At 45.5% G+C, this 26,900-nt stretch overlaps 1 protein-coding gene across 1 annotated transcript in view; it reads left to right on the plus strand.

Annotated features, from left to right (window-relative positions):
* Positions 1-761: 761 nt before the first annotated feature.
* Positions 762-26,900, plus strand: part of CTSF (cathepsin F) — a 146,856-nt gene continuing 120,717 nt past the window's right edge. The window contains exons 1-5 of the mRNA XM_077456686.1: positions 762-1,047; positions 14,419-14,532; positions 23,789-23,870; positions 23,967-24,034; positions 24,143-24,218. Of these exons, the coding sequence (XP_077312812.1) occupies positions 847-1,047; positions 14,419-14,532; positions 23,789-23,870; positions 23,967-24,034; positions 24,143-24,218 (541 nt within the window). The 5' untranslated portion in view covers positions 762-846. The remainder of the gene's footprint in view (positions 1,048-14,418; positions 14,533-23,788; positions 23,871-23,966; positions 24,035-24,142; positions 24,219-26,900) is intronic.

Here is a 26,900-nt window from a genome sequence, read left to right on the forward strand (position 1 = left end):
GACATGGTATGGAGGAGATGGGGTTGAAGGAGGACAAAGAGGACATGGGATAGAGAACATGAGATGGAGGAGGGCGTGGGATGCCCAGTGGGCGGATTTGATGGAACAGCAAGTGGGCAGGCCCTGGGGGAGGGGCCCAAGTCTACAGCTGTGTAAGGGGCCCCTCCATTTCTGGTGGCTGCACTGCTGACGGGTCTAAGGTTGCAACATCATCCCTTTAAACCCAAACAAATATAAATTACACAGGATCTGTGGCTGATTAAGGTGGTAATTAAACTCACTTAGCTTCAGAACCTGTGTACTTTATGTGTTTGGGTTTAAAGGGATGAGGTGGCAACCCTAGGCAGGCTGCCAAATCTAACAGACCACAGGAAATCATAGTGGAACCAAGATCCCCACAGCTTCCTTCCCCTCCTGCATTGTCATTTCAGTGGAGCACTATTTACAGTGGGGAGTCCAGCCAGCACCTGCCTAGTGCCTACAGGTGGACTATATCCAACTCTCCTAATACAGTACCTCCTCACCTCAGCCACACCAACCTCCTTCACAGGGTATCTCTATCAACGAGCCCCCTTTTCAATTTTGTGTAATAAACAAAGTAATTATTGGCTGAATATTCTCACTGCAAAAAGTCAGCATTTTTTGTCCGGCCATGAAAGCATGAAAAAAAAGGTGAGCCTGGAACGCTGCCACTAATAAAAATGGCCGCTTCGTGACTGTGAGGTTTCCATGTTTCGCTGACAGCTCACATGCTTCTCCGCGCCTCAGTGTCAGCGGTCACATGACCGATGTTTATGTTCAGCTTTGCCAGTAACCTGCCGGTGTGAGCTTTCGTAATAAAGACGAATGGAGATGGCGGGGCTGTACTTGGTTTTTATGACAGCTGTGGGGCTGGTGAGCGGATTCCCCCCGGGACACTGGCAGGAGGTGCCCTCTGAGGAGCCGGTCATACAGACATTGGCGGAGATCGCAGTGCGGGAATATAACCGGCGGAGTGACCAGAATGTCGCTTACCTAAAGCTGCGCGTCACCGATGTCAGGAAGCAGGTGACAACCCTGACAGTCTATTTTATTGGAAAATACTGCTTTGTATCAGAAGAGTGAATATTGACATGTAGAAGAGCTAGACTCCGAGCAGTTGTAGGGAATAGAATAGATTTGTGTTGTGTTTAATGTACAATAAGAGGCTTATTTACTAAAGTGTATAAAAAAAATTAATTTAAAGCAGAGTTCCACCCAAAAGTTCACTTCACTGCCACATCTGGCACTTTTTTTGGGGGGCAAGGGGAGCGGGTACCGGATTTTGACAGGTACCCACTTCTGGGTAAGATTGCTGTGTCATTCTCTGGGTATGTCCAGCCTTCTCCTTCCCTCCAAGTTAAAATCAGTATTTGTTTGTTTGCTAGAAAATTACATAGAACCCCCCAAATATATTTTATGTGTGTGCATATTTTATTATTATTATTATTATTATTATTATAATAATTCTTTTTTTTTTTTTTTTTACCTAGACCCTAGAGAATAGAATAAAAAAAATAAGAGAGCATTAAAGTTAGCCAGCTTCTTTTTGTATAATGTGAAGGTGATGTTACGCCAAGTAAATTGATACCAAACATGACGCGCTTTAAAATTACGCACACTCATGGAATGGCGACAAACTACGGTTTTTTAAAAATCTCCATAGACGATGCTTTAAATTGTTTTACAGGTTACCAGTTTTGAGTTGCAGAGGAGGTCTAGAATTATTGCTCTTGCTCTAAGGATGACGATACCTCACATGTATGGTTTAAACACCGCTTACATATGTGGGCACAACTTGTGTATGCTTCACTTCTGCGCACAAGCTCGGAGGAACGGGGCGCTTTAAATTTTTTTTGTTTTTTTCTTATTTATTTTACTTTTTTATTTTTACACTATCCCTTTAAAATATATTTTTTATCACTTTTATTACTATTACAAGTAATGTAAACATCCTTTGTAATAGAAATAAGCAGGGCAGGGCCTTTTTTATGTTAGATCTGGGGTCAAAAAGATCTCACATTGACACAAAAGCAATAAAAAAAAAGGCATTTTATGTTGCCACATAAAAAAAGATGGGGCCTTTTAAAGGCCTGAGGGCCAAATTGATGTTTCATGTCGTTCCAGTCCTCCAAGGGCATAGAATTGAGTGGGGGGCCATCTTGCCTTCACTCGACTTCCTGCCCATCACTCCACCGGATCGGATTGTTTCCACCGCTGCTAATTTCTCTGGTAAGCGGCAGAAACGCCCGGGAAGCAGCACCTCTCCCGCCGCCCATCAAAGTGATCAGGTGGCAAATCCGCCACTGGGACCACTTTTATGTGAAAGAGGATCACCCACTCTATAACAAAAGTACTGGGGTTATGGCAGCAAGCCGCTGCCATAACCCCGGTATTTAACGTCAAAGTAGCGATGTATCTAAGTGGATGCAGCATCAGTTCAATGCTGCATCTGTCCCCTGCCACTTCTAACACTGAGAACTGAGCGATCAAACACCACCGATCGCTCGGTTCTCACACCCCACTGAGCAAAGAGCTGATGACTGTCAGTCAGGAGCTCCCTGATCAGCCCCCAGTGCTCAGTGGAGCGCTGGACTGTGGAGGGGGCAGAAGCAGCCAACTCAGGCTCTCACTGATGTCAGTCAACAGCTTTAGCCCGCTGTCTGCTGAAAATGGGTTACAGGATTGTGATCCACAAGTGAAATACAGCCAAACACACTTTGGATTTATGTCTCCTTTAAAAGTCAACAGCTAAAGTATTTGTAGTTGCTGACTTTAAAAAAAAATTTGAGCAGACTGGAGCTCCTCTTTAAAGAGGAAGTAAACCCTGATGGGTTTACTTCCTCTTTCATTCCCTGCAAAGGCAAAGCATAATGGACTACTATGCATCGCATAGTAGCCCATTATGTGTCACTTACCTGACACAGGAGCCAGTGAAGTCGCCGCTGTCCCCTGTAGTCCGCCGCATCCATCTTGCTGGTGGCGTCTCGCAGCTCCGCCGCTGTCATTCGGAGAAGCCGCGATGACGTCACTCCCGCGCATGCGCACGGGAGTCGACACGCGCGGCAGCTCCATTCTTGGAAATGCCACGCTCAGTGCGCCTGCGCGCCGCTGTCTACGGCGCATGTGCCGTAGACAGCGGGGCCCGTTTTCGGGCAAATATCTCCTAAACTATATAGGTTTAGGAGATATTGCTTGGACCTACAGGTAAGCCTTAATCTAGGCTTACCTGTAGGTCAAAGTGGTTTGTAAGGGTTTACAACCACTTTAAGTGTAGCTTCACACTGTTGTGGGTGCGGGACGGTGTGTAAGGCTAGGTTGACACTAAAGCGATGTGGAAACACTGCAATCCATGTGCATTTCCTACACCACATTCAAATCGCACAGCTCTTGAGATCCACTGTGGGTGTCTGTGCAATTTTAACGAAACCCCAAACACAGGTTGCAAATTCATAATGGCACTACCATACATTGGAAAACGCAGCTCTTTTTTGTGTGCATAAGCATAATGTGGTTTCTGTGCAGCTGCATTTTAGAAAAGGTGCAGGGATCCTTTTCCTGTAAGTACAGCAGCCATAAGCAAAAATGTAATATACAGTATCTTACAAAAGTGAGTACACCCCTCACATTTTAGAAAATGTTTTATTTGAGTAATACCTCAGATTGCGAGCGTTTTGCAATGCAAGCTATTTAAAATAATAAATCTGACTTGATTTGCGAGCGTTCTCTTGCAAAAGACGAGCAGGATTTAAATCTGGGGTGTTGCCAAAGGTGCTGGAGAGGTATGTGGCCCCCGCACCTCTCGCCACATGCGGTACTGCATACACCAGCAGTGGCACTGGAACACATTATCTGAGTTTCTGTTGATTCCTATGGGGAAACTCGCTTTGATATACGAGTGCTTTGGATTATAAGCTTTCTTCTGGATCAAATTATGCTCGTAATCCAAGGTACTACTGTATATCTTTTCATGTGACAACACCTGAAGAAATGACACTTTGCTACAACGTAAAGTAACGAATGTACACCTTGTATAACAGTGTACATTTTCTGCCCCCTCAAAACAACTCATCATACAGCCATTAATGTCTAAACAGCTGGCAACAAAAGTCAGACTGGGCCGCAGGGCAGTATCCAAACATTACGACCCCAAACACACCTCCAAGACAACCACTGCCTTGCTAAAGAAGCTGAGGGTAAAGGTGATGGACTGGCCAAGCATGTCTCCCGACCTAAACCCTATTGAGCATCTGTGGGGCATCCTCAAATGGAAGGTGGAGGAGTGCAAGGTCTCTAACATCCACCAGCTCTGTGATGTCATCATGGAGGAGTGGAAGAGGACTGTGAAGCTCTGGTAAACTCCATGCCCAAGAGGGTTAAGGTAGTGCTGCAAAATAATGATGGCCACACAAAATATTGACACTTTTGGCCCAATTTGGGCATTTTTACATAGGGGTGTACTCACTTTTGTTGCCAGCAGTTTAGACATTAATGGCTGTGTGTTGAGTTATTTTTAGGGGACAGCAAATTTACACTGTTATACAAGCTGTACACTCACTACTTTACATTGCAGCAAAGCAATCATTAGAATTGATGGCTGAATTCATTTTGTTTTTTTAGGCTTATCTCCTCTGTTTTCATCTGGTGATCTGGCCAGTAACACACCTCCTGTATTAGGGTACCCACACTCTGGATGAAGGAATAACAGATGTACTTTTGAACAGCACCATTATCAGACTGGTGGAAGGTGATGTTAGAGTATACACAGGGAGTTTTCTTCGTTCAACCAGCAGGTTAAATGAAAAAAGATCTTAGATAGCTGCATCCACACATTCGATGCAGATGTAGTTAACACAGATCATCCCTGTAGCTGTTTGACAGAATCAGGTCGTTAGATCGCCTTATGTTGAACAGATAGCCATTGGGGTAAAGATTTTACATGGACAAAAGAAGCTACTCATTGTAAATGGTTTGTCTCAGCCCTCTAACTGCTACATCTGCAGGGCAGCTTGTTCTGGTAAAAAACAGGCTTACTGGCCTGTTCACCAGGTGAAAATAAAAGAAAGCAAGCCTAAAAAAGAAAACTAATGCTGTCACCATATTCAAAAATTCAATTTTATTTTGAGTTTAATACTCCTTTAAAGAGGTTGTAAACCCTTGTGTTTTATTTAAAAAAAAAAAAAAAAAAAAAAAAAAGGAAAACCCGCCCCCCCAAAATATGTCATACTTACCTCCTATGTGGTTCGCTTTGCACAGAATGGCCCCGATCTACCTCTTCTGGGGTCCTCTCCACATCAATTGCCCAAGTTGGAGAAGCGCTCTCCTTGGGGGACACCGGCGCACTCCAGAGTCCTGCTTTTGCGTGTGCTCACACAGAAAGCAGGACTCCGCCTCACCCCCTGCGCCCATGTCATTGGATTTGATTGACAGCAGCAGGAGCCAATGGCTGCTATCCAATCAGGACACGAGACACTAGCTAGAGCTGGTCTGCTCGTTCCTGGCTGGAGAAAGACAGCGTTCAGGTAAGTGAAAGGGGGCTGCAGCACTACAGATGTTTTTTTCCCCTAATGCATAGAATGCATTAAGGTGAAAAACCTTGAGGGTTTACAACCCTTTTATTATCCAGTCATGTGAAAAGTGGAGATTAATTCTGTTATCCTTCTCCCGCTTTTCTGTACTCCACTGAACTCTGGGCCGAGTCACTTGAGCAGCAGGGCGGGACGTGACCCAGCTTCCATCTCCATAGCTGGAGGTCGGGTTAGAATTGAGTTCTGAGGAGACCCAAGCGCATCTCTAGTGAAAAGCAGATCCCTCTTTAGGCCTCATGGATGTCTGGAGGCTGCAGAGTCCTCTAATTTAAAGGCTATGTTCACCTTTAGTAACATGTTACACCTGCATTCTAGGTGTAACATGTTACTAAAGCAGCAGCTCCACTCTCACCCCCCTGATTCCCCCATTGTGACAGTGGGCAGGGCATCCTCTCCCTGCGCCCTCTATGGAAATCTAAAAACAGCACAACTGTGTGGGGCTCCACCCACACAGCAGCATCATTCATTCACAGAATTCTGGTGGGAACTCTCATAGTTAATTGATTCTTCCTGCTCTTCAGTAACTAGGAGGTACGGGAAGACCACTATGCTGAGAGTCTGCAAAAGCCTGCCATTCACTCACAATCTACTGATCGCAGGTACAGTGCTTTGCAGAAAAAAAAAAAAAAATGCACTTTTCTCTTATATTCACCAACCGACACAGCTCCTCTCTGTAACAAAATGGGTTATCAGCCCTATCACTGGAGATCACTAGGCAAAGTTGTAACACAACACTTGAGAACTTTTAGTTCCGCCCAGGGGGCTGTCCCTAGGCTACAACCCCCACAGCCTGCCCTACCAGACTCAGTTTTATTTTGCCTAGTGAAGGAGATGCACCTAGGAACCCTGCGGTCCCATAGGTCGGTGTTTTTTTGATGCAGAAGCTTGGCTTTTTGCGCAAGATGAATGATCCCTTGATCTATCAACAGCCGGCTGGGTGACAGGCTGGTTTACTTATCCTTGTAGTCTCCCCAGTCCGGCCATCGAGCGTGTGCAGGTCGCAGCTACGGCTCGGCAGGCCACGACATACCTCAGCTCCAAAGGTGGTCGGTGAGCTTTATGCTCCGGGGCATACATATGACTGGGCTACTGATTTCTGCGTCACATTATGCGGGGCCAGTAGTCTTCCCTGTACTGAGTTGACTACCATGGGCTGTCTCCAGCTCTTCAGGACTGGTAAGTACAGCTCTCCCTGTCTCGGCAGGGTGGAACAGCTGGGCATTCCCTGGGAGGTCAATTCGGGGGCCCCCCTCACCCCCTCTCTTCTCTCCCCGGTCCCTAACTGCCCTCCTTCCCCCCCCCCCCATGATGCTGAGCGGTGCGTGCGTGTGCCCTGGGCTCTCACCTGGGGGTTTAGCTGTACCGTGGTACCTGGGTCCTGCAGCCTTGTTCCGCTGGATGCCTGTGTGGTCTGCCACATGTTTTCTAGCCTCTCATAACGCTGATCGACGGCCATTTTAAGTATGGGCAAGGGTCAGACATGCTTCTGGCTTCAAGCGGCCATTTTCCTAGTGATTCTCTATTAGAACACTGGCGGCTATTTACTTGTAGCCGGATCGCGTTTTTTGTGCTCTAGCAGCAGCCCCTGTGCCCTCAGCTTCCTGTTTGGTCATCACAGAGCGCTGGGAGGTTTATCCTGTGATTCTGGACACGTGTGTCAGATCGCTCACCGATCGTGCGACCGGCTGGCCACTGACACAGTTCCACAGTGCAGTTCCAGCGGGTTAGAGCCCCTCAGTCAGCGGCAGCAGGAGGGTGGGACTGTCACTGTCCTAAGTCCTCTTCGGGTGGCAGACAGGGTAGGGTCAGCATGGCTTCAGAAACTAGTGTTTCTTCCCCCGAAATCCAGGCAGTTGCAACCGGGTCACTTGCGGACTGCGCAGTCCCTAGGGACACCCTTACGGCGGTCCTCAATTTGTTCGTTGCCAGGATAGAGGCGATACGCTGCCTCCCCCCCCCCCCCGTCCTCTGGGGAGAGCTCTGATGCAGACTCTGGTCCTGCTGAGGCCGGTGACCCCTACTCTGTCTTGTCAGATGACTCTGACCAGGACAGTGAGGATGAGTCCCCGTCCGGGTCCATGCGCGACAAAGCGCTAGTTGGAGCACTTATCACAACTGTGTGTGATACCCTGAAGATTCAGGAGCCAGCGGATCCCTCTGCTGATTTACCGGTCCCTTTTGGGTCCCGCAAGCCAGCACGTTTACCTAAGGTGTTCCCGTATCTGACTTATTTTGATAAGTTGATTTACAAGGAATGGGGTCGCCCGCAACGGACCTTTGCGTTCCCCAAATACATGGCGGTGCGTTACCCCTTTGAGGAAAGCCTTCTCAAAAAGTGCTCGGCTCCTCTGGTCGTGGACCCCCCAGTATCCAGGTTAAATAAAGTAACCACGATCCCGGTTGAGGGGACTCCTGCATTCAAGGATCCCACGGACAGGAAAGCCGAGGCGGTGGCTCGTTCCTTGTTTATTGTTGTGGTGTCAGCCGTGCGACCTGTACTGGTATCCACACTGGTGTCGCAGACACTGACTGAGCAACTAGTGCAAGGCCTTAAGTACGTTTGTGACATGGCCCTGGATACTCTCCCTCTGTTATCCAGGGCTTCAGTGTCAGCTGTGGTGCTGAGGCGCCTGATTTGGCTAAAATGCTGGTCTGCTGACCAGGCATCCAAGAAAACCCTGACTGATCTTCCTTTCCTTGGCGACCGGCTCTTTGGAGCCTCGTTCGATGACATTATTAAAAATGCCACTGGTGGTAAGAGTACTCTACTCCCACAGGCCAGGAAGGCTAAGGGGCCACGCTGCAGGCAAGGGCCCTCTTTTTCCGCTCACGAGTGGCTTTTTCGTCCGCACGGTGCTTCAACAAAACGTCCCCAGCCCGACAGGATGCCCACGGACGGTCAAAAGCGTCCCTGGAACCGCAAGCCTAACAAGCCTGCGAACAAAAGTGCTACCGCATGAAGGTTTGCCCCCACCCATGTCTCGGGTGGGGGGTCGCCTTTGGGAGTTTGTAGCCCGGTGATCCTCCCGGTTATCCGACCAATGGGTCTGCGATATGATTTAAACAGGCTACAAGATAGAGTTTCTCTCTTGGCCGCCAAACAGATTCTTCCCCTCCAGCATACCCGTGTCCCCAGTTCGCCGGGAGGCCCCGTTGGGGGCTGTAAGGGACTTGCTGAATCGAAGGGGTGATTGTACCTGTTCCGGAGCCGGAACGCTTCCAGGGATTCTACTCAAATCTGTTTGTGGTTCCCAAGAAGGAAGGGGTTACTTTCAATCTTGGACTTGAAAGCCCTCAATCACTTTGTAAAAGTGCAGAAGTTCAGGATGGAATCAGTTCGCTCAGTAGTCTCTGCACTCCATCAAGGGGACTCCCTGGCGTCCTTGGACATCCTGGATGCGTACCTGCACATACCCATATGCCATCAAAAGTTTCTGCGTTTAGCAGTCGGGGAAGCCCATTACCAATTTGTGGCTCTTCCTTTTGGTCTGGCATCAGCCCCCATGAGTCTTTACCAAGGTATTTGCTCCAGTATTGGCGTTGCTGAAACAACATGTGATCGTAATCGTGGGCTACCTGGACGATCGCCACATCCTCCTCTAATTCTGAGGCGGAAGATGATCTCAGGAGGAGATCACCATGCAGACCCTGCAAGAATTTGGGTGGCTGTTGAACCTAAAGAAGTCGGTGATTGTGCCGACCCAGCATCCGGACTACCTAGGTTTGCTGTTGGACTCCAGGGAAGCAAGAGTTTTTCTCCCTTCAGACAAATTGCAGACTCTCAGGTACGCGGTAAAACTGCTGATGAACCGCAAGTGGTCGTCACTTCGGTTTTGCATGCGAGTACTGGGGTTCCACACCAGAGTACTACAGAAGGAGATCTTGTTAAAATGGGACAAGTCTCAGTTGTCCCTAGATCGACAGATCCAGGTGAGCCAACCAGTCAGGGACTCTCTGATATGGTGATTGAGGTCCCCGATGATTGTCCGGAAAATCGTTCCTTCCTCTGAAATGGACGGTTGATCACTACGGACGCCAGCCTATCCGGCTGGGGTGGAGTGATGGGAGTTCAGTCGGCTCAGGGCCTCTGGTCGACGAAAGAATCCGAGTTGCCGATCAATCTGCTCGAATTGAGAGCGATCAGGCTGTGTCTCCACACATGGTCGTGAGGCTTCATGGGCGTCCGATCAGGTTACAGTCAGACAACGCCACAGCTGTGGCATACATAAATCACCAAGGGGGAGCAAGAAGCTCAGCCGCTGCTCGGGAGGTCACTCACATACTTCGGTGGGCAGAGGGACACGTACCGGCCCTGTCGGCCATTTACATCCCGGGAGTGGAAAACTGGCAGGCGGACTATCTGAGTCGACAGATGCTGGACCCAGGACAATGGGCATTGCCCCCGGAGACATTCAGGCTGCTGTGCCTGAAGTGGGGCACACCAGATGTGGATCTACTGGCCTCCCGTCTCAATCGGAAGGTGACAAGATTCGTGTCCAGGACAAGAGATCCGTGGGCAGACGCGTCAGACGCTGGTGACTCCGTGGGATCAGTACCAGCTGATCTACGCCTTTCCTCCATTGAAACTGTTACCACCTCTTCTTTACAGAGTGGAAGCCGAGTGGATCCCAGTGATACTGTTTGCCCCAGATTGGCCTCAGCGTCCCTGGTACGCAGATCTGGTGCGTCTGGGGGCAGACGCTCCCTGGCGACTGCCGTTGCGAGAGGACCTTCTGTCTCAAGGTCAGATTTTTCATCCTGCTTTACCATCGCTGGCTTTAATGGCATGGCTGTTGAGAGCCAGGTGTTAACCTCCCTGGCGGTATCCCCGAGCGTGACTCGGGTTTGTTCTTTTCTTGTAGGAGCGGTAATCCCGAGTCACGCTCGGGGTAACATTGCAGAGCGGCCAGCGGAGATCTTCCCTTCTCCTGGTGCTCCAGCGATGTTCTCCACTGTCCTCCCCTGTGATGGCCGGCGAGATCACGGCATCTCACTTCCTGGTTCCGTTCCCTGCGAGCAGCAGCGGCGCACGGGAGCGGAACTGGGCGGGAATTTCAAAAAGTGAAACGCAAACACATAAATAGAGGTGATACACTGTAATCTGAGAGGATTAGACTGTATCATCTCTATCTGATAAATGTACAGTGCCCCTTGCCTCCAATAAAATAAAATCTAATATTGCATCAAAAAAGTGCCACTTCGCTACAAAATCGCAGTTGAACCAGCTGAGTGACAGTGGCAGCGACGCGGAGTTGCTTGCAGAAATTAGCGATAGTGAGTTGCGGGGAGAATTGTCGTCAGACACTGACACGGATCTGACAAGTGACAGCGGTGATGATCCTGCACCTGACCTCAGAGATGTGCACAATTGGTGCCCTATCTACTGCGATACAGACCAGGTAGCGCTGCCAAGATTCCCCTTCACTGGATCACCTGGGATGAAGGTAGATGTCACGCGTGACAACCCTCTGGCATACCTGCAATTATTCCTCACTGAGGATGTAATTGAAAAAATTGTCACAGAGACAAATCGCTACCAAGAACAGCAATCTGCTGCGCTGCATGCCAGGTTTTCCCGAAACAGAAAGTGGGAACCAGTGACCAAAGAGGACATCTGGCAGTTCCTGGGACTCATTATTCTTCAGGGGGTGGTGGGGAAACCGCTCCAGAAATGGTACTGGACCACCAATAAATTACTGGCCACTCCGTTTTTTGGCGCCGTGATGTCCGAATACCGTTTTTCCCTCATGAAATATTTCCACTTCACAAACAATGTAGAGTTTGATGAGGCCACGCATCCTGCACCCAAAATAAAAAAAAAATCTGGGAGGTATGCCAAATTATCGTGACCAATTTCCAGCAGACCTACGTGCCAGAAAGGGACGTCAGTGTGGATGAAAGTTTGATGGCCTACAAGGGACGCCTGAGCTGGATACAATTTATTGCATCCAAAAGAGCACGGTTTGGCATAAAATCCTACATGCTCTGCGATTCATCCACTGGGTACATATGGAATTCGGTCATTTACACTGGTAAAGGCACGAAGTTCAACCCCAGGTACAGCGGCTATGGGATGGCCACATCATCAGTCCTTACATTCCTGGAGCCATTGCTGAACCAGGGATATTGTGTGACCATGGACAATTTCTATACGTCTCTGGAACTTTTTGAGGTTTTGTTACAAAACAGGACTGATGAGTATGGTACTGTTAGGCCTAACCGACGTGACATGCCATCTATGTTCTCCAGGAAAAAGCTAAAAACCGGAGAAATGGTTGCCTGGCAGAAGGGTAAGATGATGGCAATGCGATGGCGAGACAAGAAGGATGCATGTCTCATGAGCACTGTGCACAATACCTCCACTGCCATGGTCCACAACAAACGTGGGAAAGATGTGCTGAAGCCGCAAGTCGTGATAGACTATAATTGCACTGGGAGGTGTCAACAGAGCCGATCAGGCAATGACATTTTAGCCGGCTATGCACAAACAGCAAAAAAAATATTATAAAAAGATTTTCCGGCATCTTCTGGAACAATGCCTTTTGGAATGCATATGTTCTATACAGAGCACAGAGTGACAAGCCTCTTATTCATGCCGATTTTACCTGGAAGGTGGCTGAGCAGATTTTCATCAAACACCAGACACCATCAGGAGCTGCGATCAGACCTGGACGACATGCTGTTGACATTGTCAACCCAGAACGCCTAACAGGTCGTCACTTTGTGGACTAACATACCACCAACCGCAAAAAAGGCAGCACCCACCAGGATGTGTGTGGTTTGCTGTTCAAAGAGAGATAGAAAAAAAAGTCTGAAAAGAAGCCGGTTCTATTGTTCGGATTGTGATGTTGGACTGTGTGCTGTACCTTGTTTCAAAATTTATCACACTCAGGATGTTTACTGAATTTTCTTTGTTTGACAAATTTCATTATTTCGCATTACATTATTGAATAAAATTATATTATTTATTAGATTATAATTCATGATTTTGTGTTTCAAACTTTATCACATCTGGGATGTCTGATAGAGTCTTGTTTGGTCAGGTTGTAGTAAGTAATTACTAAGAATTGCAGGCCTATAATACTTAACACCAAATTTCCATGCAAAAGAATTGTACCGCTTTTGGTACAAAATTCCTGACAGAATCATACCGCCAGGGAGGTTAAGGAACCGGGGTCTGTCGGACTCGGTGATGTTGAGGGCACGGAAATCTTCTTCTAGGAAGATATGCCATCGTACCTGGAAGGCTTACATCTGAATGTGTGAGGAGAATGGTTGGCATCTGCGTTCCTTTTCCATAGCAAGGATCCTGCTGTTTCTCCAGCGAGGAGTAGACCAGAGATTGGCATTGAGCACCATCAAGGGGCAGATCTCAGCCCTGGCTGTCTTTTTTTTTTTTTTTTTCAACGACCCCTGGCATTGCACTCCTTAGTGGGTACCTTAGTTCAGGGGGTACGACATGTAGTTCCTCTGGTGTGCCCACCGTTACCCCCATGGGATTTGAACCTGGTGTTGTCGCGCTTCAAAAACCGCCGTTTGAAAATATCAGGGAGATTCCCCTGTTGACTCTTTGCCAGAAAGTGGTCTTTCTAGTGACCATTACCTTGGTCAGGAGGGTTTCGGAATTGGTGGCCTTGTCTTACAAGTCTCCCTATCTGGTCATCCACAGGGATAAGGTGGTGTTGGTCCGCAACCATCTTTTTTACCGAAGGTGGTCTCGACTTTTCATATCAATGAGGACATTGTATTACCATCGTTGTGTCCTAAGCCGAAACACCCCAAAGAGGGGGCTCTTCACGCTCTTAACGTGGTTAGGGCTCTGAAGGTGTATTTGTCTGCCACGGCTCCCTTTCGGAAGTCAGACTCACTGTTTGTTTCGGTGGCTGGTCCAAAGAAGGGTATGGCGGTCTCGTCGGCCACCATTTCCAGGTGGATCAGACAGATTGTAGTACAAGCCTACGCCTTGAAGGGGCAGGTGCCCCCCTTTCCGGTCACGGCCCACTCTACAAGGGCAATCGGAACGTCTTGGGCCTTCCGACACCAAGCATCGGTCTCTCAGGTGTGTAAGGCGGCGACCTGGTCATCTGTCCATACCTTTACCAAGTTCTACTGCTTGGGGACGTCCCATTTTGTTACAGGGAGGAGCTGTGTCGGTCAGTGAATATAAGAGAAAATAGGATTTTTTTGTACTCGCCGTAAAATCCTTTTCTCTGTAATTCACTGACCGACACAGAACCCTCCCCTCCTTTTTCTTTATACTGCTTGTTGGCGTACTGAGTCAGCTAGGGCAGGCTGTGGGGGTTGTAGCCTAGGGACCGCCCCCTGGGCGGAACTAAAAGTTCTGAAGTGTTGTGTTACAACTTTGCCTAGTGAGCTTCCTAGTTCATACATGCGCCACTGTGAGCACTGGCGTCTGTGCACCAGCTAGTGTGATTATCTTCAAACTGCTGGTAATTTTTTTTTTTTTTTTTTTTTGTCACAGTCATAGTGACAAGTAGATATAAGTACTACTTGAATCTGATGCACGTATCAGATCTCCAAACAAAACGGTCACTTTTCTGAATTAGGCACAGGCCATTTGAAAGGGGCCAGACCAAGGCCACAGGCTACACCAAGAGGAAGGTGTAGTATTTGCTTTATTGAATTCCCTCCAATTTTATTGTGCAAAACGGTCTCCAATCCTTTAGTAAATCGGCCTCAGTGTGTGTGTGTGTGTGTGTGTTGCCCTGTGGCAGATTTGTAGTGACTATAATGCATATTTATAAGGTTATTGTTTTTGTCATGTTTCTAGTAACCTTTGTTTCTTCTGTAGTTGGTGTCTGGTGTTAAATATGACTTCAGTATCCTACTGGGAAGAAGCATGTGTAAGAAGAATGGGGAAGAGACTCCTAATAATTGTCCGCTTCATGTTGCAGCTCTAGAAAAGGTAAGCTATATGATGTGAATTATTGGCTCTCAGTAGTGTGTTTATATAAAACAAATCTGAAAGCGAGGCCCGGTTGCTTTGTAAACACAGACTTAACATACAGGTTTGATGAATTTAAAGCGGAATTCCAGGCAAAAATCTTATTTATTTTACAACATAAGACCCCCCCCCTGTTTTTGGATATTTAAAAAAAATTTTTTTTATATATTTTTGGTATAATTTCTTCAGGACTTTTGTCCCACGGCTCTGCGGCGAGGTAAGTCACTTCCGCAGGTTTTTTTTTTTAGGGAACAAGGCAATGTTGTCTATCATGCCAGTTCACGTCACCATGTTGTGGTGATATGTGCTGAAAAAATGTATGATGTGAAGTGTTTTTTATTTTTTTTTTTTTATTTTTTACAGTGAAGCATGGGGAGATGCAGTTCACTACTTTGCACTGTACTACAGCCATTAGATATTCATGAAATGCCCTTTTGCCCTAAAAAGTAGAGAGCATTGACATACTGCACATACTGCACATCGTCTCTGGTGTAAACGGGCCCTAAACTGTTTATGAAAATGCAAGACATAGCTATAAGGTATAACACTAAATGTGTCATGCTCTTTGAAATGTATATTTGTTAATTCCCATTGCGATATACAGTATGTTGTCAGAATATGTAGAATGGTGCAACTAGAATTTACACAGTGTTACATTTTGTCTCTAACAATATCAATGTGCAATTGACTGATTCAGTAAAATGAGTTTAAAAACACAGCTTATTTATAATTTGGATGTGTTCTGCTTTTTAACTTTGTAGTCATCACATGAGATTTGATGGAATATTTTGTTGTCAAATGCAATGTTCTTTTGGAAAATCATATGACTAGTCATTTGAGTGTGCAAAAACAGATTGTAATATGTCTACTATGGGGCTTTGTTTCCATATGACATGATATAAGGGTTCTTATTGTGTGTGCATAATTTTATGGTTTAAAGTGGAGTTCCACCCAAGAGTGTAACTTCTGCTCATTTTACTCAAACCACCCCCCCCCCCCCCCCACAATGTCTTTCACAGGCATTCTTTCAGCTGCGGTTATTGATGTCACGGCTGGGCTTCCTCATCCTCCCTGTCTCCGGGCCAGTAGAAGAGAGGACCAGAGCTTCACACATGCGCAGCAGAGGTTGCTTGGAACAATGACGCCATCGTGGCTGCCTTTTGTCATGGTCTCTCGGATAACATCAAAGATGAGATAGCAGCCGGAGACATACCCACTGAGCTGGAGAAGTTGATCACATTTGCCATTCTGATTGACTCCTGACTCCGAGAGAGACCTTCTTTTAAGGAGCGCTTGCGGAAGCCTCCTGTACATTTGGCCCCGAGCTTTGTAGTCCCACTCTTGCCTTGCTCACGCCCCATACCTCTTGGTACTGAGTCTGCCAGTGAGGTAGAACCCATGCAGTTGGGCTTCACACATCTTTATGCAGATGAGAGAGCATTTAGGAGGAGGGAGAGATTGTGCTTTTATTGTGGCGTTACCTAACTTCCAGGGCAACACAGTTATTCTTATGGTGATTGACCATTTCTCGAAAACATCGCATTGCATTCCACTTAAGAAGTTGCCTACATCCATAGAACTGGCATCCATTTTTTCTATGGAAATCTTTCAATTTACATGGGCTATCCAAGGTTATAATCTCAGGCAGGGGTAGCCAGTTTGTATCCAGGTTTTGGCGAGCCTTTTGTGCACAGTTAGGAATTCAGCTTTCCTTCTCTTCTGTGTATCACCCGCAGTCTAATGGGGCAGCAGAACAAGCCAACCAGTCCTTGTGACAGTTTCTACGTTGCTATATTTCTGATCATAACAACTGGTCAGAACTCTTACCTTGTGCAGAGTTTGCTCACAATAGGGCTGTTAATTCCACTTCCCAATTGTCCCTGTTTATGGCGAATTATGGGTTTCAACTATCCATGTTGCCTGATTCATTTGTTCCTCAGAGCATTCCTGCATTAGAGGAGCATCTCTGTGGCCTTCGTTCCACTTGGGTACAGGTCCAAGAGTCCTTGCGACGTGCCAATGATAGGTACAGTCTCCGTGCTGACCGCAGACGCCTACCTGCTCCTTCCTACCAAGTTGGGGAGAGGGTCTGGCTGTCATCTCGCAACCTCCAACTACGTGTTCCCTCACTGAAATTGGCACCTCGATTTATTGGGCCTTTCTGTATTCTCTGCAGGATTTACCCAGTGGCTTATGCTTTGGACCTTCCTTCTAATATGCGTATCTCTAATGTATTCCATGTCTCCTTATTAAAACCTTTGGTGTGCAAGTGCTTCACCACCTCTGTGCCACGTCCTCACCCAGTACAGGTTGAAAACCGTGAGGAGTATGAAGCAAAATCCACCATTGACTCCCGTAGGTTCCGTGGGCGCATACAGTACCTGGTTTATTGGAAAGGGTGCAGTCCAGAGAAACGCTCTTGGGTCTCATCCTCAGGCCCTTCAGTCTGATATGGATTTTAAGGGGAACCCCCTACGCTAAAAAAAACAGTGTGCGGGTCCCCCCAAAATCCATACCAGACCCTTATCTGAGCACGCAGCCTGGCTGGTCAGGAAAGGGGGTGGGGAAAAGCCCAGAACCATACCAGGCCACATGTCCTCAACATGGGTGTGGGCGCTTTGGGGCAGAGGGGCGCACTGCGGCTCCCCACCCCAAAGCACCTTGTCCCCATGTTGATGAGGACAAGGGCCTCTTCCCGACAACCCTGGCCGTTGGTTGCCGGTGTCTATGGGAGGGGGGCTTATCGGAATCCGGGAGCCCCCTTTAATAAGGGCGCCCCCAGATCCCGGCCCCCCGCCCTATGTGAATGAGTATGGGGTACATCGTAACCCTACCCATTCACCTGAGGGAAAAAATTGTCAATAAAAAAAAAAACACACCGGTTTTTAAAGTAATTTATTAGGCAGCTCCGGGGTCTCTTCTGACTTCTCTGCACAATCCGACCTCTTCTCTGCGCTCTCCGGCCTCTTCTCTTCTCCGCGCTCTCTGGCCTCTTCTCTTCTCCGCGCTCTCCAGCCTTTTCTCCGCGCTCTCCGGCCTCTTCTCCCACTCTCCATTGTCTTCTGCCGGGTTCCTCAGCTATCTTCTGCTCTTTTTTTTCCCCCCGTTATTTTGCTAGCATTGGCCCGACCTTCTCCATCGTCTGCCGCTCCATCATGCCCCAGGCGGTGGCATCTTAAGGGGCGGGGTCACCAGGTGACATCACCCGGCGACCACACCCCATGCCTATATAAGTCACTGTGCACCGCGCACACGGCATAACAGCAGCAGAGAGGGTTGTGTCAACATCAGAAGAGTGAAGAAGATGACAGAGAAGATCGGGCCAACACTAGCAAAAGAGATGGCAAAAAAGCAGAAGATAGAGGAGGAGCCCAGCAGAAGACACCAGAGAGCATGGAGAAGTTGGAAAAGACCCCCGAAGCTGCCTAATAAATTACTTTAAAAAACAGTCTAGTGTTTGTTTGTTTTTTTATTTTTTTTATTTGTTTTTTTATTGACACTTTTTTCCCCCCGGTGAATAGGTAGGGGTATGATGTACCCCATATTCATTCACATGGGGGGCGTGCCCTTATTAAAGGGGGCTCCCGCATTCCCATAAGCCTCCAGCCCGCAGACCCCGATAACCAACGGCCAGGTTGTCGGAAAGAAGCCCTTGTCCTCATCAACATGGGGACAAGGTGCTTTGAGATGGAGGGGGAGCCCCCCTGCCCCAAAGCACCCACCCCCCATGTTGAGGTCATGCAGCCTGGTAAGGTTCAGGGGGGGGGTCGCTCGCTTGTCCCCACCTCCTTTCCTGACTGGCCGGGCTGCGTGCTTGGATAAGGGTCTGGTATGGACTTTTGGGGGACCCCCATGCCGTTTTTTTTTTCAGCGTAGGGGGTTCCCCTTAAAATCCATATCAGCCCGAAGGACCTGGTATGCTCTTTGAGGGGGAACCCATGCCGTTTTTTTTTTATTTAAAATTTGGCGGGGAGTTCCCCCTCAAGATTCATACCAACCACAGTGCCTGGTATTGGTGGGGATCCAAGTCGGATACCCGTTCATTGAAATTGGACGTGTCTCTGACTTCAAGTCGCAGGGCAAAGTCGGATCCAAAGTAGGATGAGTGTTGTGTCGTACCAGTGTGAACCCGGCCTTAAAATGTGACTTTTGTAAAATATAGGGTACTGAAGTTTGTTGCCAAATTTAAGGTTTGACATGATGGGGATCTGTTTACTTGATACAACCTCATCTTTTATATTTTAGCAAAAAAATGCATTGTGCTTGGTGCCCTAAAATTAACTTTTAGATTAACTTTAGTGTATATATATATATATATAATTAATTTTTTTTTTTACTGAAACTTTGCGGTAATATCATGTGACACAAAACATTTGAACTACCACAACTTTTATTCTCTAGGGTGTCTGCATTAGTTTTCAGATATACAATGTTTTTGGCGTTTTTATGTAATCTTCATGGCTTTTTTTAAATTTTATAATTTTTTTTTTTTTTTTTTGCGTGTGTCCAAAAAAATGGCTCTGTCAGTGAAAGGGTTAATGATAAAATAGTATAAAATGTATCATGTGCATAACTTTATTAGAGGCTTATAATTGATAGGTAATAAGTTACAGTAGTGTATCGTGAATAAATCAAGGTAAACGCTGTATACAATACTTGCGCTTATGTCTCAAATGACCCATAAACAGAAGTCCCAAAAAGTTCAAACTGTTAATCCATCATAGAAGGTGTTAAATCGCTTGTGTTAGCACCACCTTGCAGCTCTCTTAGGCTGGGTTCCCACCATGCAATTTTTGTGCTTTTTTTCATTTTGCAGATTTGCACTACAGAACGTATTCCATAGGAAACCATTTTAAATGGACTGTAGTGCAAATCTGCAAAATGCAAAAAAGCACTAAAACTGCATAAATGTTAATGCCCCCTCAATCAGCGGGCACTGAGGACTGTGAAAAAACAAATGGAAAAAAGAACGCACGGGCTCTGGTGCAAAATCTTTTTATTCAGTGGTTAAAAATGTATAAAATCATTTCAGTCACAAATATAGATAGATGCAAGCCTGTAATCCGTTTCCCTCAGCATAGTGTGTCCTGGGCAAAGGCTGGCGGCATACACTACAGGGAGACGGGGTGTTCAGGTCATTAGATCTTCACTAATCAGCACCCGCTTGGAGACATTCAGGAGTGGGAATGTAACTAACAAGATATTTGTTAGTGTGTTTAATTTGCGGTTATTAGCAGCACTCCATTATGAAATCTGAGATAGCAACATGAGTATTTCTCTGAATGCAACATATCTGCTGAAGAAATTTATCGAACATATGTAGCGCATTAAACACCTGATGAATGACTGAGTTATGAATGAACTAATTGCTCGCTACAAATGGAATGCTGGTAGTATTATCCGGCTGCCTGTTTTTCTCGCATAGAGGCTCTAGAGGGGAAAAAAACTGTGTTCAATTGCAGATCTATTGGGATTTTCAAACAGAGCACCACTATATTTGCAGAGAAAATGTGGACCATGACTTCCAAGGAATCATTTTGATTGCTCTTGTCAGATTCGTCTTATTGAGTATGAACTGCTGTAAATCTGCGGTGATTTAATAGCCTCCGATCTGGTCCGGCAGCTCGCTTGAGAGATAGAATTTTAATTTCTTTCTCTATTTATTAATTGTACTCTCCATATTATTGATTATTGCTACCATAGGGACCATACACATGTTGATTTTCCATTAATGTTACTTCGTTTTATTCAAAACCTTTATATGCAAGGTGGGGTATCGGCATGTGTATGGCCATAGAGGCGTCTCATCCGTTTATTGTTGCATGCATGTCATATATGTGTCCTTTATGTTTGGTGTTGTCAGTGTGTATTATTATCTATGTTGGTTGGGATGATCTAGTTTTATAACGGATCATATTGTGGAGCACCTAAGATCGATTTTTAGTGATACTATTATGTTGGGTCAGATTTTTATTTGTATATAACTTATTTTTGATAGAAATAAAATATTTGGATATAAACAATTGACCAAATTTCTTATGTGTCCGCCAATGCCATAAGTAGCTACTATTTTCCTTCCCTGGACATCCCTTTTCTTAGCGATGCACAGAAGTGGGAGAAAAATCTTTCCTATATGCTATGCTTTGGCTACGGCTTTGGCCTCATTTGACTTGAGGAGTGACATAAAGATATATATTTCTTTCGGTGGGCTTCTTCTCGTTGCTAAATTTGAAAGCAACGACAGAAGACGTGGTCAATCCCTTTAGTTGAAAACAGTCTGCATACTGACAGGTCTCACTCGTACAAGACTTGGCTGTCGGACAAGCTAGTGCCCCCCTCAGTATCATGTGACTCGAAGGCCCAGCATATGATAGGGTATGCGGATAGTTGCTAAGACCACGCATTTCAGAGGGCACAGACTCCTTCTCCAGGTCCTGTGAATAAATGTATAACAGTAAAAAAAGATGCCAAAGATTGATTGGTACTGATATACTTAAACATGCTGAAGTCCAATCAAAGGCCTATGCTGTAGATTGTCCTGCTGTCTGTGTCTCTACTGAAAGTGTTTGCCTAGGCGACCACTGCAACTAGGACCAAGTTGATGGACAAATATACAATTTTACAGTTGTCACTAGAACAGTAAGTGAGAGGAAATCTTTCATTGGGGACACTGGTTTAAGTGACAACTGTCTGAGAAGAAATTTCTCCTTACTTTAAAGAGATTTACTCTTACTGACTTGTACCTCTAGGACTTGGGAGAGAAGGGATAAGCTTCCTAATTTGGATATAACCAACAACAAAATAAACCTGGCGGCGTTTTTTTTTATTTTTTATTTTTTTCTTGGCTGGGAAGGATAAGCACTCCTGTAGATTTTTTTTTATTTTTTATTTTTATTTTTTTTTCCATCTGGGGGGGCTCCATCAAAGAGATTTCACCTCACTAGTACAGTGACAGCAGTTTCGGCAGACAGAAAGTGAGAAAACATTTCTAGCAGGAACACTGCAAAACAAATCTGACAGAAGTTCTAATGTCCCTTATGCTCATGAAAAAGCTTTTATTTCTACCTGTGGTGCTGTTGCAGATTTCCCTTACCACCTGTCTGGTGGATACACATTTTAAAACAAGTTTGCGTGAAGCATTTCAATTACATATATAAAGACATTGTTTGGAAAGCATTTAAACGAAATTCTAGGTCTGCTGGGAAAATGTACACATGTTAAGAGGTACTTGAGTTGAGTTGGTTCAATTTGGCTTTTGAAGGGTACACTTTAGCAAAGTTGTTAAACAGTGTTGTATGACTCAGTGGACTGCATTCATAAAAAACAGAAGAAATAATCCTTTGGTGTTTAGTCAGATTCCAGCAATTTTTATTTTTTAATTTTTTTAACATTTAACCGCTTAAGCCCATTTTGCTGGCGATTCGGCACTGCGTTGCTTTAACTGACAATTGCGCAGTCGTGCGACGTGGCTCCCAAACAAAACCGACTGCCTTTTTTTTCCCCCCACAAATAGAGCTTTCTTTTGGTGGTATTTGATCACCTCTACGTTTTTTTATTTTTTGCACTATACACAAAAAAAAAAGAGCGACAATTTTGAGAAATAGCATTATTTTTAACTTTTTGCTATAATAAATATCTCCTAAAAATATATATCAAAAAAAAATTTTTTCCTCAGTTTAGGCCGATACGTATTCTACATATTTTTGGTAAAAAAAATTGCAATAAGCGATTATTGATTGGTTGGCGTAAAAGTTATAGCGTTTAAAAAAAAAGGGGACAGTGGTGTAGTGGTTAGCACTCTCGCCTAGCAGTAAAAAGCATCACTGGTTCAAATCCCAACCATGACACTACCTGCCTGGAGTTTGCATGTTCTCCCTGTGCCTGCGTGGGTTTCCTCCGGGTACTCCGGTTTCCTCCCACACGCCAAAGACATGCAGGTAGGTTAATTAGCTTCTGTCTAAAATTGGCCCTAGTATACGAATGGGGATCTTGGATTGTGGGCTCCTTCAGGGTAGGGTCCAATGTGAGTGTGCAATGTACAGGGATGGGGACAATTGTAGACACTCACTCAGGTTGAACTGGATGGACTGGTGTCTTTATTCAACCTTACTAACTATGTAACTATTGTGGCATTTTTATTAATTTTTTTTTGTTTACTAGTAATGCCGGTGGTCAGCGATTTTTTTTTTTTTTTTTTTTTTTTTTTTTTTTATCATGACTGCGACATTATGACGGACACATCAGACATTTTTGACACATTTTTGGGACCATTGTCATTTATACAGCAATCAGGGCTATTTAAATGCACTGATTCCTGTGTAAATGACACTGGCAGTGAAGGGGTTAACCAGGAGGTGGCAGTGTAGGGGTTGAATATGTCCTGGGGGCATGTTTCTAACTGTGGGGGCGTGGCTGTGTTTTACAGAACACTGATCTCTGCTCCAATCACAGGGAGCAGAGATCAGTGACTCTTGTTGCAAGGCAGAACGGGGAGATGCTGTTTACATCGGCATCTCCTCGTTCTTCCTCCCCTGTGAGATGATTGAGAGTATCCCCGCGGCGATCAAGTCCGTGGGACACGCGGTCGGACTCACAGGGGTCCCGACCGTTGTGCGCACGTTGTGGCATGGTGGCAATTTTAAAGGGACGTACCTGTACGCCCATTTGCCTACCAGTGCAATTCTGCCAACGTACATCGTCCTGCGTCGATCGGGAAGCGGTTAAATAATATCTCACATTTTATTTTTCAAACAGTAGTCTTTTTGGGGAATCTGTTTAGGTGTTGATAGTTTTTGTACCTATACTTGCCTCGTGTAATAATGGCTAAAAATTTAACACCTGAGTACAGAGAAAGCATACTTCAATGACAGGTTACAGGCAGCCGCAGCTGTTCATGGCTATTCGAACAGGCAGTGATTACCTTCAGTGATCGCTGCTGGATATACTTTGTGTGCATCCAGCAGCAATCACCACAGGTAATCGCTAGCTGTGCAGGCAGCCACAATTAGCTGCAGCCGCTGGCAACCTGTCAAAGTGTGTGGGCTCGTCGACCACAGCTAGCCGATCACAGGTATAAAAAAAAAACAAAAAAAAACAGCAGATTTCTGTCGCTGATTGCACAAGGGAAAAACGCCAGTGCAAATGTAGATAATTCATACGATAATTCTAAATTCCTCACCTAATCGCTAATCAATACTTTTTTATTTTTTTTGTACAGGGAGTAAAGTGCAACTTTGTAGTGTTGCTGGTGCCATGGCTAAATGAGACTAAAGTCTTGCATCAGTTGTGTTCACAAGAAGGTAGGTCTGTATGATGTGAAAGCTCTCTGTTTTTAGTACATATATTATTTTTAGCATGTGTTTACCTCATATCTGCCTCTTATTTGCTCTCTTTAGATATTATAAATGATGTGGCAGAGACATCATCACCTTCAAATCAGGATACGCTTTCATCAGATACGGAGGTATAACAATTTGTATGTTTGTAGCGCTGAATACGGTTTAAGCCTTGATATAATACGCATTTTAGTGTTGCCTATTGGAACAATATTCATTTGTTTGTTTTCTTTTAGGATGAGCTGCTCGAGACATTGTCATTATTTAAGGAGTTTGTGACGACTTACAATAAAACATATCAAAATGATGAAGGTTAGTAGTTTCAATCCAAATGCCTGGTTGTAATTTTGTGTTAATTGTGTTAACCTGCAGCAGTAATTTCCTAGCAGTTTTGGTAATGTTATTTTGTTATGTTTGTTATATTGTGAATTATAACGCCACCTTTATGCCATAGCAATAATGAATTGGGCCAATAAAGAGAAAGCAAACCAAGAGATGCATAAAGAGAGTACAACCTACCTGCACACTACTTTGGTTCTCCCAAATTATCTTACAGAATGGCACAGGAAATAGGCATCACCCACCTGTAACAAACTGATAAGAGGCATAGATGAGCTCCGCTATGAGGAATGATTGACTGAACTAAATTTATTCTCTCTTGAGAGGATTAAGGGGGCGGGGCATGATCAACATTTATAAATGCATAAGTGGTCTATATAGTGAACTTGTATGAACTAGTTAATCACTTTAAGGTCATCACAGAAGACAAGGGGGGCACTCTTTCGTCTGGAAGAAAAGAGATTTAATCTCCAAATAAGGAAATTCTTCCTGACAGTAAGGGCTGTAAAATGTGGGAAAGACTCCCTCCAGAGCTGGTTCTGGCCAGCTTAGTAGATTGTTTTAACCACCTCAGCCTACGGAAGGATTTGCCCCCTCAATGACCAGGCCAGTGAGTGTGGAGGAGCAGAGAGCTGCTGATTTGACAGTCAGCAGCTCTCCTTTCGCAGAGCCGAGGCAACTGAGCCATCGGCGATGTTCGATGGCTCTGTTCTCAGTGCAGAGACGCCGAGGACAGATGCACCATCCACCTAGGTAAGTATGATTGGGGAAAAAAAGACAAACCCATACTTCTCTTTTAAATGCTTGTTCTTTATTTTGTGTATGTGATTTTTTGTATAAGCTCCACAGCTCTGGAAGACCAGAAAATACTAATTACTTCTAGTCTGGGTCCTTGTAAAGTCTTATGCCCCGTACACACGAGAGGGATTAAGTCTGACAGACCTCCAAAGGAGTTCCGCCGGAGTTCCGCCGGAGTTCCGACGGAGTTCTGGCGGACTTTTCGACCGAACGGACTTGACCACACACCATCACACCAAACTCCGACGGACTCGAACGTGATGACGTACGACTGGATTCGACGTAGGAAGTTCCTAGACAGTAGCCAATAGCTGCCCTAGCGTCGGTTTTAGTCCGTCGGAGTAGCACACACACGAGCGGATTTTTCAAAGGGGACCGGGTCCGGCGGAGTTCCGTCGGGAAAATTTAAAGCATGCTTCATTTCTAAAGTCCGTCAGACTTTAGCTTCGCTAAAGTCCGTTGCAGCCCACACACGATCGGATAGTCCGCCGGACTCAGTCCGTCGGAGTTTGGATGTCGAAAAGTCCGCTCGTGTGTACGGGGCATAAGGCTCCGCTTAATCTTTAAGAGCCTTAGTTTGTTACAATCCCTTTCATTGTCCTTGGAGGTTTATGTGGGTTAGGGCTAAATTGAGGATTTTTAATACTATCTCCCTGCTTGGCTTCCCTAACTAGGATTTGTGAGCTATTAAATAGGACCAGCTGTGTCAGTATGTTCCAAATGGGGCTTTGAGCTTAGAAAGTTCCTGCTTCTCTTTATAGACCAAATATTGCATGCTGTCAGAAAATAAAGGGTTTTGGTTAGGTATGTTACCCTATGCTAAATTGAGGCAGAGGTGGTGGTATCTATCTTCTGGGATGTGCAGAAATGTGTTTGTGTTTTTTATTTTCCCCATGCTTATGTCTATTCAAGTTTTACTTGATAGTGATTTTGCTTCCTATTCTTTGTATACTTAACATATTATAAGCTTTCACCTCTATCTGGTCCCAGTATCCATAACCTGTATAATACTTTTGCAGTCAAATGTGTGTGTTATACTTTCTTATCCACATTCCACATAGCAAAGCATAGGTCTTCCTCTGCTAGGCAGTGTTAAGGAGGGGCTGGAGCATAAAAGCAAAACTAAAGGGTGAATACTTACCTGTCCAATGGTCCCTTGCTGGGGCTGGTATCTTCTGAGTGCTGGTCTTCAGGCCTCTTCATTGGCTGGTGGTGGGGGGGGGGAGTGTGACAGCATGCATGTGCAGAAGCTAGTCATCACGGCACTCAGAGACTGTCCCGGTACTATAAGCTGAGCTGCACATGCACAGTTTACAGCATTAGAGAAGGCAGTGCAGGTAGGGGCATTTTATTGCAGAAGAGACATTGCGTGTCTCTTCTGCCATAAAAACCTGGCTGCTCGCTGTTTCTTACAACAGAACTTCAGTTCTGCTTTATTGTTGGCATAATAAACCCTGTGCTGGCAGTTCTCATTGAGCTAGATTGGAACACTGTGAGGAGGAGTCACTGAAACCGGAGCACTCCGAATCTGATGTAGCTGTGCATAGTAACCAGTCAGCTTCTAACTACAGCCTGTCTTAACATAGGGTTAAAGATATAAGAACTTTGCTTCTGTACTCTATGCTTGTGAGAGGAAACTCCTTTTGTCCCCACTTTGTCTAGGGACAAGCTCCCTTTCAAATTGTTCAAAGTAACTTGCAGTCTGCCCAAAGGCCCACTCCAAAGAAACATGCAAAAAGTAAGAATTTTTTATTTTTTTTTTATTTTAAGGTATACTGTGTGAATGGGAACACATAAAACATAGGATTGTATTTATAAATAGAATATGCAGAACTTTTACATGCTGCAAAATGTAAT

Source organism: Lithobates pipiens, unplaced genomic scaffold, assembly GCF_037356315.1.
Source record: "Lithobates pipiens isolate NorthernLeopardFrog02 unplaced genomic scaffold, aLitPip1_a1.2 Scaffold_10, whole genome shotgun sequence".
Lineage (NCBI taxonomy): Eukaryota > Metazoa > Chordata > Amphibia > Anura > Ranidae > Lithobates > Lithobates pipiens.